The sequence below is a fragment of the Pangasianodon hypophthalmus genome, chromosome 2 (genome assembly GCF_027358585.1).
Source record: "Pangasianodon hypophthalmus isolate fPanHyp1 chromosome 2, fPanHyp1.pri, whole genome shotgun sequence".
NCBI classification, from domain to species: Eukaryota; Metazoa; Chordata; class Actinopteri; order Siluriformes; family Pangasiidae; genus Pangasianodon; species Pangasianodon hypophthalmus.
In genome coordinates, this window is record NC_069711.1 from 16380573 (window position 1) to 16399866 (window position 19294).

Consider the following 19294-nt stretch of genomic DNA (forward strand, 5'->3'; position numbering starts at 1 on the left):
CTTATGGTCTGTCTCCAGTCTGTCTGTGCATGCCCCAATGCTCCAGTACCATCTGACAGAAGGCAGTTGTGTGAAAAGGCTGTGGTTTGAGTGGCTGGGGTCTTTGATAATCCTCCAGGACATCCTCAAGCACCATCTGCTGTAAATGCCCTGGAGGGAGAGAAACTCACGGGGCAGTTCATACTGTCTAGGTTTTTGCAGTCGAGAGGAGTGCAGTTCTCAAACCAGCAATACTACCAGTTAAGATGTGCAGTTATAGTACAACAGGAGGATTCTTAAGGCATCTGAGGTTGTAGAGGCGTTGTTATTTGTTCCTTAAGTCAGCTTTAGCTGAGATCTTCGGTGACGTGGATCCAAGGAATTTAAAGCTGCTCACTCTCTTTACTGCAGCTCTGTTTATGGTGAGAAGACCATAGCTAATTATTAAGCTAATTATAGCTAATTATTAAGCTAATTAACCAGAAGAAATGTCTAGTATTAAGCTCGCTGCTCCCTTTTCCACAACACCACACACATGTGTGCATGATAAAGGTGTATTTTAAACAGCTGGTGGACACATCATAAATCTGTAAACAGGAACAGTTATGCTATCCGGTTGTATTCACTGCGCAAGACATAATAGACAATAGTTGCCTTATTGTGGTGTTACAATTTTCTTCCCATGTCTGAGCTAAATAATGTAGGCTTACTGGTGGCCAGTGACCAGTATAGTTGAAAGTTCTAAACTTTTTCTCATAGTCTAAATTTATAAGCAATTTTGTATTGTGGAAAGTTTGTTAGTTCACTTTGCTAGTTGTCAGTTCACCTACTCTCTCTCTCTCTCTCTCTCTCTCTCTCTTTCATTTGTCACTGACCTTACTAATAAAATTTATACAGCAGACTTTACATTACAGAATAAACATGTTTAGATTACAAAAGTGACCCACATGTTCAGTGTTTTAAAGCATTAAAGCAGGTTATGAGCCTGTACTAATACTCTAATATCTCCTTTCTTTTTTAAACCACCGGAGCCTGAGTCCAAACAAGGTGCTTCTGATCTTTTCTGATCCTTCAGAGGGAAATACTTAAATAATGCAAGTGTGTTGTTCTTTTTCATACATAAATGTCTATCTGTTCAGATTCCTGTTTCTTTCTCACACAGTGCAACAGTTAGAAGAAGTGCTTGGATCACTGTCCTCTTGCTCGAAGGAACATACTGCAACTGCACATTTACATTAAATGAGCATATGTCATTTACTTGTAGATATTTAGCCCCTTAGCACTGTCCAGTCAGCTTTTATTCCTGTAATGCTAACTGAGCATATCTGAAAATAGAAAGAAAGGAAGTGGGAGGAGGGTGAGCAAATAGCATATGTACAGTAGGTAGACTATGCCAACTACGCCAACTTACCCCTGTTTTTAGTTACCAGGGAATGTGAAGTTTTTAGTGAAATCACTCTGGGCTGTTTCAGGAGCTTTACTGAAGTTGCTTTACTTGAAACCTATGGCCTCCAACTGTTCACCAACTTACCTTCCATATACATCTAAATCACACTCAGAAATAACGTACAAGTACCCTAACACACACTGACTGGTGTTAGTTAGAACAAAGAGGGGAAAAAACACCCAAGGCAGGACACTCCACCCTTTAGAGCCAACAGGAAATGTTCAGCATGAGTATCATCTGTGTGTGTGTGTGTGCAGGTAGTGTGTTATGTATTGTTAGTCTACTGTGCAAATGTATGTATGCGGTGTACAGTATTCACAATGATGTGTGTATGTGTGTGTGTGTTTGTGCGAGTAGCATGTTTTGTATCATTAGTCTACTGTGTAAAAGTATATATGCGGTATACAGTGTATGCAATGGTTTGTGTGTGTGTGTGTGCGTGTGTGTGTTTGTGTGTGTGTGTTTGTGTGTGCCACCATATTCTCTGGGCCAATACTGTGTCCCAGTGCCAGCAGTGGTTGCATTGTGTGTGTCAGTTGTAGTGGTTGTACTGTGTGAGTCACAAATCTTCCTGTATAAATTTTCTTTTTTTGTGCAATTTCTCAATTTGTCTTCTTTTATTTCAGGGCAGTTGTGTTTTAATGTTTTTTTTTTAGACAAGAAAACTTGGATAAATAAAATAAAGTGAATGGTTCAGAGCCAGTTTCCCCATTACACCTGAAGATTCCTCATTTTGGTAAGGTTATTTATTAACTCACCAGTTTATAAAGCTTTGAAAATTTTATATGCACTGATGTAAGATTTTAATCTAACTGTATAGACATAAACCTACACACAAAAGTAGCCTAAAGTTAACCCTGTCATTTTTTAAACCCCATTTTCAATAATCATTTGCCAATTTGCAGAGCTAGCTCTCCCCTATCACACAACAGGTATCAACCAGTGAGGGTAAATCTTCTGCCGTTCTTTTAATTATTATGTAAAAATAACAGCTCAGACCTCTGGCATGTCTCAGTTTAATTATACGACAGACACATAAATTGTTAACATACCTACCTGGCTACCTTTAATGTCATTATTTACTGTAAGAAATATTATTATTATTATTGGAAAATACAACTGTATTTATAGAGCATTTTTCATATACATGGTAGCTCCAAGGGCTATACAATGAAGTAGTAAAAATTAAATGAAAAAAAAAAAGTAATATAATGTACTATAATAAAAATAAGTAAAATTACAAAAAAATTCAAAGAATTCCAAAATAATTTTAAAAAAAAACAAAGTGGAAGTATAAATACTGAAACAGCAGAAGTTCTTTCAGTGATCCTCAGGGACTGGGGAGTGAGCTAGAGAGCTAGAGAGCCAGAGAGGGCAGTTTGGGAACGGAGGGTGTGGGTGGGTTAGCAAGGTTTTCCCGGCATGTGTGCAGACGGAGAAAAATGCCTCTCAGTCAGCTCTACCACCTCGTCCAGGGAGAAGGGTTAATGACACCACACCTAGTTGGCTGTGACTTTCAGCAGGCCAACAATAAACTAACTTGCTTTCACTGGGACGATGTCACTTCCTGTAGGCATCAAGGAATTTTAGATTCTTTTGGACCGCCAACAAACTAGACTTGTAATATTTGTCAAATTTGGTTGACATTTTTTTTTACTATGTGAGGAGCAGTGAAATTGTACATGTTTGCATGTTATCCCTAGGTTTTCCATGGTGATAGAAGAAGTCTCTCCCCTGGGTAGGTTGAAAGACAAAAGGTTGTTATGGGAACTGAAGACATGTAGGCTCCACTCCCTCCATCTGCACTCAGCACCTGCTGGGAACACCTCTGAGAGATACCTGATACACACACACGTGCCCACTGTTTCTGTAAGCCCCAAAGACAAACCTCCAGAGGTGTCTTTAAGTGTTACTGAGCATCTTGCAGAACCAGCCACAGTTCTTTTGGAGACTTTGTCGCACTTGCTTCTTATTTTTGCAGCAAAACCCAGCAGCCGTCATTATTTATTTATTTATTTATTGTCTGAAAAGCGGTCTCTTAATTAACCTCTAATCTCTCTAATTAATATGCTGCCTTTTTTTTTTTTTTACTGACATTCATTTTTCTGTAACGTTTAATTTTGTTTTTTGCTGGAAAATTAAAGTTTGGAAATCTAAAATGTTTTTGTACTGACTCGATAATAGTAGAAGTCATAAAACAAAAATCAATAAAGTTTGTACTAAAAAAAAAAAAAAAAAAAAAAAAAAGGGGTGCCTTAGACTCTTGCACAGTACTGTCTATATATAGCTTCTGTGTGTGTGTGTGTGTGGGCAAAACACTGATTTCTCTATTATAAAATTAAAATATTGCAATTATATTACAAAACTATATTTAGTGAAACATCACTTAAAAACATTTAGGCTCTTTCTGTCTATAAGTTGGGGCACACATAAGAGGTTATATTATTTATGAGGAAAAATCCATATGAACAATTTGCCTATTAATCTTGATAATTAACATGTAATCTTCAGTGGTGTCCAAAATAAATTTTAAAATTAAAATTTTAATTCCAAGTTGATTTTTTTTTTTAAACTTCTTTCATCACTTTCATACTGGTCTATTTATTTAGACAGAATGTCATTTGCCTACCTGCTGATAGTGGTGCCAGTGGGAATTAGCCCATGCTTCATCTCTATCTAAAAAGAGAGTCATGCGGCAGTGCTTTCACTCTGTCTGTCACTCTTTTCACTAGCTTTCTCACCTCCTAATCTGTTCACTCTACTCAAACAGGTTCCAAAGCTCCAAATTTCATGTTAATACTACCATCAGTGCCATTGTTCTTATCATCTCAAAGAGCACTTACTAACTGAACTGAGTTCACTGCCATAACTCAGCACAGCTGTGTCATATAGCTGTATCAAACCTGACCTTATGTTTGATATAGCTGAACTTTTTAAATTAACACCACATTCACAAATATTTCAATATGACCATTTTTCATGGGAGGAGTTTTCCTTAAAAGTTCATATCAACTACACACTGTGACCCAAAACACCAGCCTTCTCACTCCATTAATTAAAATAAATGAATTAAAAGACACTCCATACATTTTTATTAAGAAGTATTTTTTAAACGTCGTTTTATATTTTCGTCAAGTATACAGCATTTATTTTAAAAAAATCTTATAGTTGATAATTTTAGGAAGCTTGAAATATCAGATATCTTTAAAAAAATTACTTTTAAAAAGTTTTACGCAGTATAATCCACGATCATTGACAGAACACTTCTCTGATGCTGTGATTAATCAGCGCACGCGAGCGGCTGTGATTTTGAATCAGGCAGAGAGATAGACACCTAAAGGTCTTTTAGCTGCACTGTGCGCACGAGCGGATGCACCGGAAGTGTCCCGTTGCCCTCCACTAGCCGCCGTCCCTGTGCTGTCAGGAAATCTGTAGGACGACTTGTCTTAAATCATGGTGTTTGAGGAGAAAATGATCTTAAACGGAGACCCAGAGGAGGTGAGGGTTGATATTTAAGCCTCTGCTTCAAAATAAATGCAAAATTTAAGAGACGGCTTAGGGAAGCGTTTCCATAAGGACACTTTATAATGTAGCTTAGCTAGCAGTGCTATGCTGCGGCATCCCTGTATTCCTCTGGTCACCTTTGCTGTACATTTAAAAGCTCAAGTAGTCAAATTAGTTCATTGAATCAGATGAACTCCATGAACAACGGTCTAAAAAAATAGCACTATAGGACCTTAAATTATAGAGTAATTTCCAAGGAGTGATTTCACAAATGGGATCCTGGGCAATTTGAACTCTTTTATTAATATCAAATTTATATCAAAATTGTTTAAAGGGAAACTTGAGCTGGAAATTAGGGGGTGTATTGTAATATATTGGTAATATATTTTTAAAAGCAAATGATGTAACATGACCAATTTAAGATGAAGATCCTGGATATTGTGACAACACAGACTCTGCTGTATCTGGACATTTGGCTCACTGTATCATCATCATCTTTGCACTGAACAGACCAGAGAGTTTTTTCTTCTTTTAAATAAATGAATATGTAGTGTGTCTCTATTTATGGAAACACACTGTCAAAAGCAATGTGGTGTAGTGGAGCTTTAGTCCAGCTACTTAAAGAAACAGTTCAGCCAAAAAAGGACATGTATGTAATTCAACCAAATGTATGGGACATGAATGAACCATGTCTCAAGACACCAGCGTGATGATTTAGACATTTATATTGAAAGTTCCTTTACTTGATACATGAAGTTTCTTAGAAATTGAAACACAGGGCAAATACAAATACAAAAAGTAATACAGAGCCTGTGAAAATGATGATTTTGTGCACATAAGTTAAATGTATAAAAGATTTGAAGCTAATTCCATTTCTCCAATGTCACATTGTTTCAATAAAGGAGGAAGAAGAAGAGGAAGAAGAAGAAATGGTGGTATGTTGGACAAGCTTATTGACAATGCTAAGACAAGATTTGCCTAGCTATAAACTAACACCTCTGTTTAATTACTTATAATCCAGAAAAAACATTCAGGACATAAAATATGACACATAGAGAAGCATGCAAAAATTATCATTATAGTGAGGAATGTGTATTAAAATCTGTTATTCCTGACAATTCTGTCTGTCCTGCCTTTTTTTTCCCCCCAACATTTTCTGTTTCTCTCTCCTGTGAACAGAATTATAGGATTGCAGAGAAAGAAACATACAATGCTGTATTAAATATTAAATTAGGAGACTTTGGAAGGCAGTTATCATTTGGAAGATTCAGTTATCATGGGAAATGGGAAAGCTTTGCTGAGGCTATTTGTGTTTGAATGTGCTTTCATGCTTTCTTTAAGTAGGACACATGTGACACATGCACTCTCAGATTGATCCACAATGAGGGGCTTTAGAACACTGCAATCTTTATGTCGCTTGAAAGAAATTATCTGCACATGCCTTATGACAATAAATAGACAAATAATACACTTACAAACACAACCAGCTTGATGTTTAATAAGAGAACCTCCTGTTGTGTGCTATGTGATGTGTGTGATGGTTGTGAATGTAGGACCCGTTAGAGGCAATCAGGCAGAAATGTGAGGAGACAGAGCACTGCGTCCACGCACATGAGAAACTCGAGATGTGCGAGACGAGGGTGGGCTCACGGTCGACTGAAGAGGACTGCACTGAGGAGCTTTTCGATTTCCTGCATGCACGGGATCACTGCGTGAGTAAAACTTTTTTTTCATTTCCAATAGAATACTGTTATCAGAGCTCAATATTTGATAGGTCTGAGTGCTCTTTCTTTGAGCTACATACAGTCTTCTTTGTAAATTCTTCCTTGTCTCCTCTGTGAAGTAACCGTAGTTGCTTCATACCAGGTGAATCCTTCACTAACCTGTACTCATGATCTCATGATGTTCTAAAAAAATAAGGCAAGGATTCAGTGAGTATCCATTTGTAGAAGTAAAGCACTACATTAAAAAGGGAACTTTCAGAATGGGAATAGTCTGATACACTACTGTTAGAATATTATACCCCAGAACTGCTGAAATCTCGAATCAGATTGGTCAGAAGTTGTTGATTAAGTTTCTAACATCAGCTCTGACAGTAGTGCTGGCAGCAAGTCGAATCACAAGGTTTATATTAATGCGCTTGTTCTACTATGTTATCATTTCTACAATAGTAACAGCTTACACGGGACTCTCCAAGGCTCGCTCCAAGCTTTCTGTAAAGAGATGTTTATGGAAGGAACTAACTTGTTTCCTTGACATTAAATGTAGCTATAAACGTGTGAGGTGTCATTCTTTAAGAAATAAAAAATTGCAATAGTTGGCATACTGCTGTGGTACAAGAGAAATAAAACACTACAAGACATGTTATAAGAAAAAAAAATTATCACACCCCCCTGTTTTTTTTTTTTTTTTAAATAATATAAATTCCTTACTTAATTCCTTCCTTGGGCATTTTATTCCTTATTTAATTTTTGTGGATGTTTGCGGGACAGCGAGCCATAATTGTAGTAGTATTAAATCTGGATCTAGTAGTATTATGTAGTCAGATTTGTATGATATTGGATTGGGTTCTGTGGTTGATCCAGATAAGTTGAAACTGATCTGATGTAGAGTGTGAGAGAGGTCTGGATAGTCACAGTGCACAGTAGCACACTTATAAAAATTAGCTTATAGACTCTATCAGTATTGCATGAATCTGAAACCAGTGCCTTTTTGTCCTCACTTGTATTAGCACTATTGTTAATCTCTCTTCTGTCTTTGTCCAGGTGGCCCACAAGCTCTTCCACTCGGTCAAATGAAGCTCCTCAGATCCTCATCACTGCTTCTTCATGGCTGTCCTGTCAGGATCACTAATACAGTTGTTATTTATAGGCAGTGAGGTGATTGCTGACATTTTTTTTTCCAACCGAGCCGCTGTACTGTACCTAGCAGTGTGTCCAATCTGCTTATGATGATTTGTGAATAAAATGTTGTAATGTGTACATCTCTGACTTAAATACTATTCTACAACCAGTGTCGATGTTGATAGAAGTGAACATTCAAACAACCACAGAGTAGCTGAGAATTCCCTGTCAAGTTCCTGCATAAGATCACATGCAGAAGAAAAGACTTTTGGAGAAGATTGCTGTGCTGCTGCATTTGTGGTCTATTACTTTCTTTTGCCTCCAAATCTAATCCAAAGTACACTTTGGATATCTGGTACCTGCTAGAGTACATCATTCAGACACTAACCTATTGCAGAGAAGTGTGAGATTTTATGAGCACGGGATGGCTTCCATGAAATGATGCACAGTGAATAGGGTGTAGTTTCTGACATACTGTAAGATTTTCTAGGCATACTGTAATAGATTTTCTATTTTCTATTTATTATATGACCATGAAGCCTTTGAAAGGGCAGTTTGTTTGTTTTTTTCACACTGCATCTTTGCAGCCAGGGTGGCATGGTGGAACAGAGGGTAGCGTTGCTGCCTCACATGTTTCACATGTTCTTCCTGTGTCCGTGTGGTGTTTCCTCCCACCTCCCAAAAACATGTCAGAAGGTGACTCTACATTGCCCCTGTGTGTGTGTGTGTGTGTGTGTGTGTGTGTGTGCGCCTTGGTGCCTTGAAATAGACTGGCAATGGACAGGCTGTATTCCCACCTCATGCCCAGTGTCCCCAGGATAGGCCCTGGCTCCACCGCAACCCTGCCCAGGATAAAGTGGTTCCTTATGCTGAATGAATGAATCTTTGCAATCCCTGTGTTTCAAGACTACCACATCAAGCTAAAACTGAATAGTTTTGTTTAACTCTAAAATCTAAACATTGCTATATATTAATTTTATGTTGACAATCCAAATCTAGACACAGTTCTGTGCTATGTGGAAGCCTTTGTGCTGTATCTACTTAAGAAACTCCAAGATTTCATGGAGATTATTAAAAATCATGAAAACATGACCTTATAAAAATTCCCTTTAAAGGTGCAATAGTTAATTTTATTTATTCCTTACTTGTACAAATAACCTGGATATGTAGAACATGATTAAAAAAAACTTTTGGCCTTTTCAAAAGTTTAAATCATTGAATAGTTGCTTGGAAAGCTGAGCGCAGGAGCAGAATTCTTCATTGTGATTGGATGCTCCTCCTGTCAGTCATCTTATAAACACTATACGGGCTGCATACGATCCTGGGGGCGGAGCTTCGTGAACATGGGCGGGAATCATTCAAATATCGATCTCACCTAATCGTTAAACAAGTAGTCTTGAAAAAAAAACAAAAAATGATTAATCTTACCTAATACACTTTCAGCTTTAAAAATTACACACGACACGTGCAGTATTAGACTTTTATTTTGAAAATGAAGCGGCACTTGTTTACGTTGGCGTCCTTCACGCGCCAGCACTCGCTTACAGCTACATCATGTGCACGTAAACAGAATCTGCTTGTACATTTTCAGTCCATGTGTGTCAGATCAGATCAGTTATTTTAAGAATGTGATTTAAAAAAAACCTTACAAACAAAAACAAACAAACTCTGAGGCTTTCCTTCAGCAGGAGGAAGGATTTGTTGGTTTCAGTTTCAACTGTTCTGTTTCCAAACATGGGCAGCTTCACTCTGGTGCAGATGTGCATCAGGAAAGTGGCTCAGCATATGGACGTGCTGGAGAGTCAAGCTGGGGGTGAGGAATGGCTTTGTGTGTGTGAGTGTGTGTGTTGGGTAAAAAGATTTTTTGTTAAATGACTAATACGTGTTGCAGAGTTTTGAGTGATTACACATGCAGCATTAATCTGCTGTTCATCAGACAAAAGTCAGATGATAGAAGAAGAGTGAAGGAAACTTTCTCTCATTTTGTCTGTTAATGCTGAGTCTACTCATTCAAGTCGGCTTCGAGATCTGACTCATATTGAATTTCTCTCTCTCTCTCTCTCTCTCTCTCTCTCTCTCTCTCTCTCTCTCTCTCAGGGTATATCTGTCTGTCTGTCTCTCTCTCTCTCTCAGGGTCTGTCTGTCTGTCTGTCTCTCTCTCTCTCTCTCTCTCTCTCTCTCAGGGTATATCTGTCTGTCTGTCTCTCTCTCTCTCAATTTAAATTCAAATTCAAAAGAGCTTTATTGGCATGACAAATTGTACAATGTAATACCAAAGCATTTATATGGGTAAGGAATAAAACCTGAACAGAGAACAAATGATAAGATTAACAAGTGAAGAAAAAGTGAAGATCTGTCTGTCTGTCTGTCTCTCTGTCTCTCTCTGCCTGTCGGTCTCTTGTCTGTCTCTGTCTGTCTGCCTGTCTGTTTCTCTCTCTGTCTCTCTCAGAAATTTTTCCATGAAAAACTTTTTAAACTGACATGTGTGACTCAGTGTGTGTTATTCAGCATGACCGTGAGGATCTGCTGCTTGTTAAAGATGAACTCTGTGTAGTCAGATTACTAAAGGAGGTGATCAGTTATCAAGTTAAATGGAAAGAAATCTTCCTAATGAAGCTCAGACCCAGCAAGCACAATAACATTAATGCAGGGATGCTCACTCAATTTATCAGTGTACATTTATAGTATCTTGCTGATTTAATAATTATTGAAATAGATTTTATAAAATGCAATGCAAAGTAATGTCACTTTGTTAATTAGAAGGTAGAATAAGAGTTTATTACTAAGCTTCAGCCACAGGTGGGCAAAGAAGAGCAGTCTCTAATCACAGTATATCAAACTTTGTGTGATTTAGAAAATATGGCAGAATCATTTATGAGCCAACAGAAACTGCTCTTATTGCTGAGCTGAGCCAAATGATCTGACTCACTGAAAAGAGCCGGAATTACCATCACTACTGCCTTTGGCATCCTCACACTAATGCTTCATCGAAGTTACAGTCTCTCACAAACCTCTTTTTTAAGTTGCTGTTGATGTTGTTGATCTAGATTTGCCAGCCTCACTTCTTAAAGACTTGATGCCTCACCTGAACATGTACTACCTGGACAGGATTGAAAAAGCAGCTCGTCTAAAAGGTAAATATGCACAGACAGAGCTCTGGATTCACCGTGACCCTGACCAGAATAAAGTGGTTACTGAAGATGAATGAATGAAGTTACATAACCTGTATCTGTATTTACAAAATGTGTGTTATTTTTGTCATTACAAAGTGCACACAGCCCATTTCTGTCTCAGAGTGTATCACGGTGGTGTCACCTGGGATTAGATCTCTTACAAACTGGATTAGAGCTGAACATCGTCATGCTGTCTTTTTTCAGTGGTCTTTGTTCTGGTCTGTCATCTTGATCATCAGAATCAGAAAGAGCTTTTATTGCCAAGTGTGCTCACACACACAAGGAATTTGACTTGGTATGAAGCTTCCAGAACACACATACCAATAAGACAGTGAGACATATTCTAATAATAATAATAATAATGGTAATATGAGGGGGGAAAAAATATATATATATATATATAATCAGAATCAACCAGCTATGAAATGAATCATGACCTTATAACAGTTTTTTTTTCCTTAGCAAAAAATGCATACAAACAGAAAAAGATACAAGATTGTGTACTAAATGTATTTTACAAGGGAATAAACTAGTGATCACATTAAGCATTGCTGCCATGATCTCTGCACATGTCTTTATCATTAATTCATTCATTCATTCATTCAGGGAAACACCCTGTATGGGATACAAGTCCATATCAGGGCACCGTGCACATACACATTCACACACTCATTCACTCATCAGGGGCGATTTAGCAAAGCCAGTCCACCTACCTGCATGTATTTTATCATTTATTATTATTGTATTCATTGTAGTTTTGTGCTTGTGTAATATTTAATATCCTTTTAATGTTTTTCACATTACAAATTGTGTTATCATTTTAGGAGTCTCATGTTCATCTGCATGGGCAGCAAAATGGAGGGAGCTGAATCGCACATGGCGCTGGAAGTTAAAGGTACTGGACATTTTCTTATCCAGGTCTAGATTATAGAAATGTTCAGTGCCACACCGTCTTTGTAACTTTCTCTGACCTATTTATTTATGTTTGGGATTCAGTTTTGCACCGATTTTTGCACTGTATTATACTGAGTTGGATTTCATCTATTTTTCGCTCACTTATCAGGAACATGAACATGCGGAATGTTGAATGATTATGTTCTTTATATGGGTATTCAAGTGAGTCAGTCAAGATCATTTAATATTTTTATTTTTAGTCTTTAGCTAAAAGAGTAACAGCAGTCTGTGCCCATTTTATTTTATTCTGTTTCAACACCTACAAATGCAATTTTTTTTAACTGTTACACTCACTTTCTGTGAGTCATCTGTAGACTATCCAACACAGAACTATAATTTGGGAGAATGCTGAGATATACACTCACTGAGCACTTTATTAGGAACACTATACTAATACTGGGTTGAGCCTCAATTTGCTCTCAAAACAGCCTCAATTCGTTGTGGCATGGATTCCACAAGATGAGATTCTGGTCCATGTTGACATGATTGCATGATGCAATTCCCGCAGATATTTCAGGTACACTTTCATGCTGCGAATCCCCCATTCTACCACATCCCAAAGGTGTTCTGCTGGATTCAGATATGGTGCCTGGGAAGGCCACTGATGAACGTCTGAGATTCATCAGACCAGGCTACATTTTTCTAGTCTTCAGCTGTCCAGTTTTTTTGAGCCTGCGCCCACTGCAGCCTCAGCTTTCTGTTCTTCGCTGACAGAACTGGAACCCGATGTGATCTGCTGTTGTAGCCCATTTATTGCACCATTCTGAATAAGTTCTAGAGACTGTTGTGTGTGAAAATCCCAGGAGAGCAGCAGTTACAGAAATACTCAAACCAGTCTGTCTGGTCTCAACAATCATGCCACGATCAAAGAGATCATATCTTTTTTCCCCATTCTGATGGTTGATGTGAACATTACTCAAAGCTGCTGGCCTATATCTGCATGATAAGATAAGATAAGTGAATTTCTCCACTGTGGGATCAATAAAGTTTATCACAGCAGCTCACAGACAGTTAAAGTGCAGGAAGAAAGAAAAGGAAGGAAGAAAGAAAAGTTAAAACTATAACTATATGTACACCTGATATATATATATGATCTTATGCATTGCACTGCTGCCACATGATTGGCTGATTAGATAATTGCATGAATGAGTATGTGTACTGATGTTTCTAATAAAGTGCTCGCTGAATGCAAGTGTAGGGTGAAAGTGTGCACTAATTGGATGTTAAATTGTCTATTCCAGTTTCTGCAGCCGGAGAAGGAAGACTGGAAGCAGATGTGCTTGGAGAGCTATTTTCACACGGTGCTGTTCAGAAGGTCACAAGCACAAAGCTCTGCTTTTGACATGAATGATAGTGCGGTTCTCTCGGTGTCAGCCAAGTACGTGCGGGTTCTCTCTCTCTTCACGGTGCATGATGTGCGCAGGTTAGCCTCAGAGGAACTACGGCTCATCCTGGCCACTCTGGAGAAGGAAGTGAGGACACTCAGGTTGCTTGATGCCAAGATGTTGCTCAGACACAGAAAGTCAGATGTCCTCTTTGTTCTGCACCGTCTTCTCGACCACGGCTCAGTTAAAAAGCTAGTTCTGAAGAGGACTCCGGATTTGTATGTCTTCAGATGGATTATGTCCAGATGTAAGGGCTGTAGCTGGAGTGATGAGGGTCCTGCAGCATCCAAACGCCCTCGGCTGCATCTGCTCATGGACGAGACAGTATACAGCAAGTTCTGTCCTTCATGTAGTGCTAACGGGATGTGTCCCGAGGGACAGATTCACTCAGTGGACCTGGAGGTTTGTTCATTGACGGCAGTGTCTCGCCTCCTTCCTTCCTGGCTGGGTCTCCGCTCACTTCACCTGTGCACCACCCGTAAGTGCTTAAACAACAATCCGCTGTCTTTTTCTGAGGCAGTGTGTCAGATATGTCTTTTGGGTTTCTGTGTTTTAGGAAGACTTTCTAACAGCCCCTGCATGGCCTAACTGAATTTATACCTTCTGCTTTTAAGTACATTTCAACATTATTTTATTAAGAATGTGTAATACATAATGCAACCCCTCAATTTTTATTATATGGGCTTGGGACCGGCACTGGGAGTGCACTGTTTTTATGCAGCCCCAGTAGCAGGGGTTGTTCCCTGGCTGGGAATCGAACCTGTGCTGCAGTGGTGAGAGCGCCGAGGCCTAACCACTAGTCCTCCAGGGGCCCTGATGTGTTACTGATAGGATACTGATTTAATACTGATGTGTTACTGATAACTTTGGTTCAATTAAATAATTGCAGAAGCTGTCTAATGGGGTTTGTGTTATTGATGCATTTAAGATGGAAATAATAGGTGCCTCTTGCAGGAACATAACTTTAGATGTGTTTCCACTGGAGGAACACAAACACAACTGACAGAAGTCTGCAACGTGAAGCTTATTTTACTTGTGAATACTAGATTTGCTGTAAGGACATATGAGCAGATATACACACTGTCTCACTGATGGTATGCCTGAGCAGGCAATGAGCTCCTTTGCAAGTTCAAATGTCACATCTATAGTATCAGTGTTGCCCTCATGCTGTATATCTGTATGTATTTACATATTGTATTATACATATTGTCTACTTGTGTGCAGAGCTTGTTTGTGAGAAGGAAGTGGTTGACTTGGTGGAGTCTCTCAGAAAGCTTTTCCTGAACCCACACTGTTCCCTCAAAGACCTGAGCCTTGGTAACATGTGTGTTCAGGGTCATTTAGCCAGCTTGCTGATTTCCTGCCCCTCACTGCGGACCCTCTCCCTGGACATCAGCCTGCGGTGGGACTGCAGCACCACATCCAGCGTACAGTTCACACCAAACATGCGTAATGCTGCTTCTTTATGTGTTGTAATGTTTAAAATGTGTTACATAAATAGTTATCCACTTAGGTTTACACCAGGTACAGGGTAGTAAATGATTGCTGTTTGTTATTTTCTGATGCAGAACTCTCTCTTGAGAAACTCACCTTGAAGGCAGTCGAGAACCAAACAACTGTAGAGTGTTTACCAGCTGTGCTTCAACACGCTCCAAATCTCAGCAGCCTTCACGTCACAGGAATACGGCAGGCTCGCTCCCTACTACACACATTGCCAGGTATTGCAAAAGTACTGCATATAAAAACACAATCACAATGAAAACTGAAATGTTCTATATGTGTTTATTTTTATTTTTATTGTAGTTTATTTATTTATTTATTGCTGTTTCTGTTAATAGATAATTAATAGTAATTTGGTTGACTACAGGTTTTGCTGCTTGAAAATGTATCAGTTATTTACAAAAAAGTATCATATAAATTATTAAAAATTAATTAATAGCAGATATTTTTACTTCTTTGCTTGGGTGTAGTTTGCTAATAGACATATTTTCCTTTTTATCAAATAGATAATAACTGTTCTCTTATCGATTTGAAATAATTCTTTTTGATGCGTCTTTTGTTAATAATTAATTAACAAAATTAATTATTTAATTAACAAAAACAGAGTTGTTAATATTTTTTTCCTTTTCTTTAGTCTCTAATCAATAAGAAATTATTCTTGATTTTTTGATTCAAGAAAAATTTTAGATTTTTCACTAAACTGTAGTTAATTGTCCTTTCTTTGCTGATTTTCTTCTCGGTTTTTATTATCTTAATTTTTATTTCGTTTGTGGGGCTATGCAGTTTGTTTAATGTCCTGTCACAGTGAGTTGTAGCTCTACACTGAAATTTCAGGAGTTCATTGTTTTGTTCTGTGTGTCGTTCCTGTTAAATTAAATTATAAAGAGTTAAATTAAATTCAGTCTTCTCCAGCCACTATAATTAAAGAATATTGTAATTACAGAGTACTGTAATTAAAGCGTATTTTAATTAAAGAGTACTGTAATTAAAGAGATCTCCAGGTGATCTAACCTGATCTTCTTTATAACTTTAAGAAAATGTTATCCCTTTCTAGAGTCCAGTCCATTCCTGAAGGTACTGATGCTGGAAGACATAAACCTGGCAGACTGTCACCATGAGATTATTCATCTACTAGAGAACTCCATTTTGGAAGGTAACACAAAACATCACTTCTTTAAAAAATAATAAAAGGTAAATCTTACTTATGTAGTTACTTATTAATTTAATGTACTTTATCCCAATCCTGTTGTTTTGCTGCTGATTTTAGAGCTGTCCTTGAAAGACTGTAGGCTGCTAGAGAAGTGCACGGAGAAGAAAGACTTCCTGGTTCCATTTGTAGCATCTGCAAAGGAACTTTCTTCCCTTCGCTCTCTGTCTCTGTCTCAGAATCGGCTTGGTGAGACTCAAATCCCTAAACCGTTTACACTTATTCATTCAATTTGGTCTTATCTTGTTGGAACCAGTAACACCAGGGTTCGAACAAAATATATGAACTACTTGGATTTAGGGTTTTTTAATGAAAGTACGAAAAACATGAAAAATAGCTTAAACATGCTCAAGTTATTAAAAATATATTATAGTTATAATAAATATTTAATATGTCATGTTCATATGTCACAGAATTAGTCTGAAATGTATCAGTTTAGTAACAGGGTAAAAATCTGACCTCCCAGTGATATCATTTGATTATGATTGTTTAGGAAAATGTACAAAGCATCATAAAAATCTCCAAATTTGCCACAATTTAATGTATTTAGGTGCCATTCAATACATTGAGTTATTTACACAGTAGTGTAGCATAGATTTTGGATTTAGTAGTTTTTTCTTTTATGTTTGAGAGTTTGGTCTTTGGCAAATAAAGTGCACTTAAAAAATATTATTAGGGGGCCAAGCACCAAAGGTTCATAGGCACCCTATTGTTATTCTATGTTTTCTTATTATTATTATTCTGCTTCTTCTTCTTCTGGCTAGGGTGTCTATGGCAGCCCATAGAACCGTCTAGTAAAAAGTTGTGATATTTGGCAGTCTGATTGGGGAGGGTCTATGGAGCATTCTGACCAAATCTGGGCCAAGTGTTGCCAATACTCTAACGCCACCATCGGGTCAAATTTTGGCCTAATTTGGAAATATATTTATGGTCATAACTTTTGAACCATGTGTCCAAAATTTAAAAGCCATTTTTAATTTTCTGCCATCTTGGAGTTTGCCCAAAACAGTTTTTTTGCTACTCCTACTACAAGTTTTTTCCAATCATCACCAAATTTGGCACACTTCATCTTCAGAGTAAGCCTCACAAAAGAATTTTGAATACTTCAAAGAGTTTGCCTGTAATGGGCCAAGGAATCTGATGGCGAAGCCGCCAAACAGGAAGTAAGGCTGTATCTCAGCAACACCTTTGCCCACTGACACGAAACTTGGTTGGCATCTTCAGGACCATGACCAGAGGCTATGCAGCAAATTTCATGATTGCGTCACCTACTGGGCAAAAGTTACGATAACATGCCAAAAGCGCTTACATCTGCCATTTTTGCTACTCCTTTTCCTAATTTTGCCCAATCTTCACCAAATTTGGCTCACATCATCTTGAGACCTGTCTGAACAATGCTGCAGGAATGGCACCCTGCTGCCCATTTGTTCATCTAGACCTTTCCTCCTACAGTCAGAGAATTGCACCACTGTTCGTGGTCAAAACATACACATCATGAGTGAAACTACAAATCATTCTTGAATCCCTCTGCCTGAAGTTATGGCTCTGCTTTCCTGCGATTGTTTAGGCAACAAAGCATGTCTGTGAATGTGCGGCTCACTGAGTCTTGTGTGCTTGGCCCCTGAAAATGCTGCTAATTATTATTATTATTTGTTTGTTTGTTTATATTATTTGCTCCCCTAATTACTGATTACACAGCGAAAAATGACATCTTAGAAAATTAATATATCTTGGATATAGTCAAATTATCTAGTATGTCCTAAGATTGCATGAAATCAACAATAAAATTGTTAAACCTGTTTCTTTTTTTTTTGCTAATTTCAAGCTTGAAATAATCTATTCTATTGGCAGATAATTTAGCTGATTTTAAGCATTTATTTCTAGAAAGAAGCAAAGTTATCTGCTTAATAAAATAAGACAAGTTAAAGCTTGAAGTTAAGAAACAAAAATGTCTAGAAATAAGATAAAAAAAATCTTATTTGGTATATTAGAGCTTATAATAGGAAATTATAAGCTTCTGGGTAATATTTTTACTATTCTTGGAAAATGTGAAATTAACTTGATGTGTGCTAAAAAAAATTGAACTGTCTCTCTCAGCTTCAAGCGTCATTGAGGTTGCAGATCTGTTTTTAGGAGAACATCCTGGCAACATAATCAAATTGGACCTCAGGTAATATTGCTAATATAATGTAGTCTTACATATTTCTGGTAATATGACTAATATGTAGTTTCTTTTGTCTGGTGTTAATTTTTGATTTGAGTTGTATATACAGATGGGTGAAAAATTAAAGGAAAAACCTGCATGTGGTTGATGTTAGATTGTTCTTGCTGACAGTCTGATCATGTCCTGCATTAACATTCTCACCTGAAGAACAGCTTCTCTTCTGTTTTTACTTAAATATCATATTAATGGAGGAGAGGGCAATTTTTCCCACCTGATTTACTCTCCTATGGAGCCTAAATATAGGTGTCACTTTTGTTACTGTTTCTGTTGAAACACAGCCATTTGAGCAGTCGCCCAAATACTGAACCCTCTTTCAGACTCACATGTATCTTTTCCTTTTGCTATCTTCATCCAAAATTGAAGTGAACTGGACCTGCTCAGTGTTTTTATATGTGCCACGGAGCATGATAGGATGTTATTTGTATCATTGTGTAGTACACATCTCTGGAAGCATCATGATTTCTTCATGTCAGGTTTTTTTTCACCTGTATATATTTGCATACACATTTTTCTCAACTTTCCTGCAGCTCAAACTTCATCCTCCCCGCTGACCTGCTGGAGTTCAGCCGAAGAATCGTAGCATACCATCCCCTTCACCGATTCACACTAGACCTGCGCTTTAACCCACTTAATCGTGACCCTGAGGTCAAAGGTCAAGCCCTGAGGATGCTCCTTCCGTTCTGTGAAGTTCTGACTGATGAATGGGACTTCAGATCGGCCATGGTAGATCACGTTAGTGTGATGTGAAGAGACATTTAATGCTAGATACACACAGTACTGGGAGTGGAACAATGTTAAAAAACATCGATGAAGGATGGATTCTGATGCTTACAACACTGCTGTGCCCCAAACAAACTGAGGCTTTGTGTGATTTGTGTGTTTGGCTTCCTCATATTTAAAACAAAATTTTACTTAACTTTCCACATGATCCAAATGATGATCCTGAATGCTGAGTGTTTCAGATTTGATATCTGACCATATACCAAAATTGAATTTAGAATGTTTCTTCTAAATGTTTCACTTTCATAAGTTTAAAAAATGTATTATTTTTGGAATAAATCCATTGTTTCTACTGTAG

General features: G+C 37.8%; 2 protein-coding genes across 2 annotated transcripts; both read left to right on the top strand.

Moving 5' to 3' along the window:
- Positions 1-4769: 4769 nt before the first annotated feature.
- LOC113544464 (cytochrome b-c1 complex subunit 6, mitochondrial) lies at positions 4770-7911 on the top strand. The gene is made up of 4 exons (XM_026943326.3): positions 4770-4924; positions 5833-5865; positions 6484-6642; positions 7696-7911. The coding sequence occupies exons 1-4, from the start codon at positions 4880-4882 to the stop codon at positions 7726-7728; spliced, it is 270 nt and encodes an 89-aa protein (XP_026799127.1). The 5' UTR covers positions 4770-4879; the 3' UTR covers positions 7729-7911.
- Positions 7912-8052: 141 nt separating this feature from the next.
- Positions 8053-19293, top strand: lrrc41 (leucine rich repeat containing 41). Its single transcript, XM_026926533.3, has 10 exons — positions 8053-9586; positions 10821-10907; positions 11771-11841; positions 13142-13763; positions 14510-14734; positions 14854-15003; positions 15840-15938; positions 16053-16181; positions 18090-18162; positions 18744-19293. Exons 1-10 carry the CDS (start codon positions 9508-9510, stop codon positions 18961-18963), a joined length of 1755 nt encoding a protein of 584 aa, XP_026782334.1. The 5' UTR covers positions 8053-9507; the 3' UTR covers positions 18964-19293.
- The last annotated feature ends 1 nt before the right edge of the window (position 19294 follows it).

Coding starts and splice junctions, on each gene's coding strand:
- LOC113544464 (XM_026943326.3), top strand. CDS start 4,880: ATGGTGTTTGAGGAGAAAATGATCTTAAACGGAGACCCAGAGGAG. Junction 4,925..5,832: donor TAAACGGAGACCCAGAGGAG/GTGAGGGTTGAT, acceptor GTTTCAATAAAG/GAGGAAGAAGAAGAGGAAGA. Junction 5,866..6,483: donor AGGAAGAAGAAGAAATGGTG/GTATGTTGGACA, acceptor TTGTGAATGTAG/GACCCGTTAGAGGCAATCAG.
- lrrc41 (XM_026926533.3), top strand. CDS start 9,508: ATGGGCAGCTTCACTCTGGTGCAGATGTGCATCAGGAAAGTGGCTCAG. Junction 13,764..14,509: donor ACTTCACCTGTGCACCACCC/GTAAGTGCTTAA, acceptor ACTTGTGTGCAG/AGCTTGTTTGTGAGAAGGAA. Junction 16,182..18,089: donor TCTGTCTCAGAATCGGCTTG/GTGAGACTCAAA, acceptor TGTCTCTCTCAG/CTTCAAGCGTCATTGAGGTT.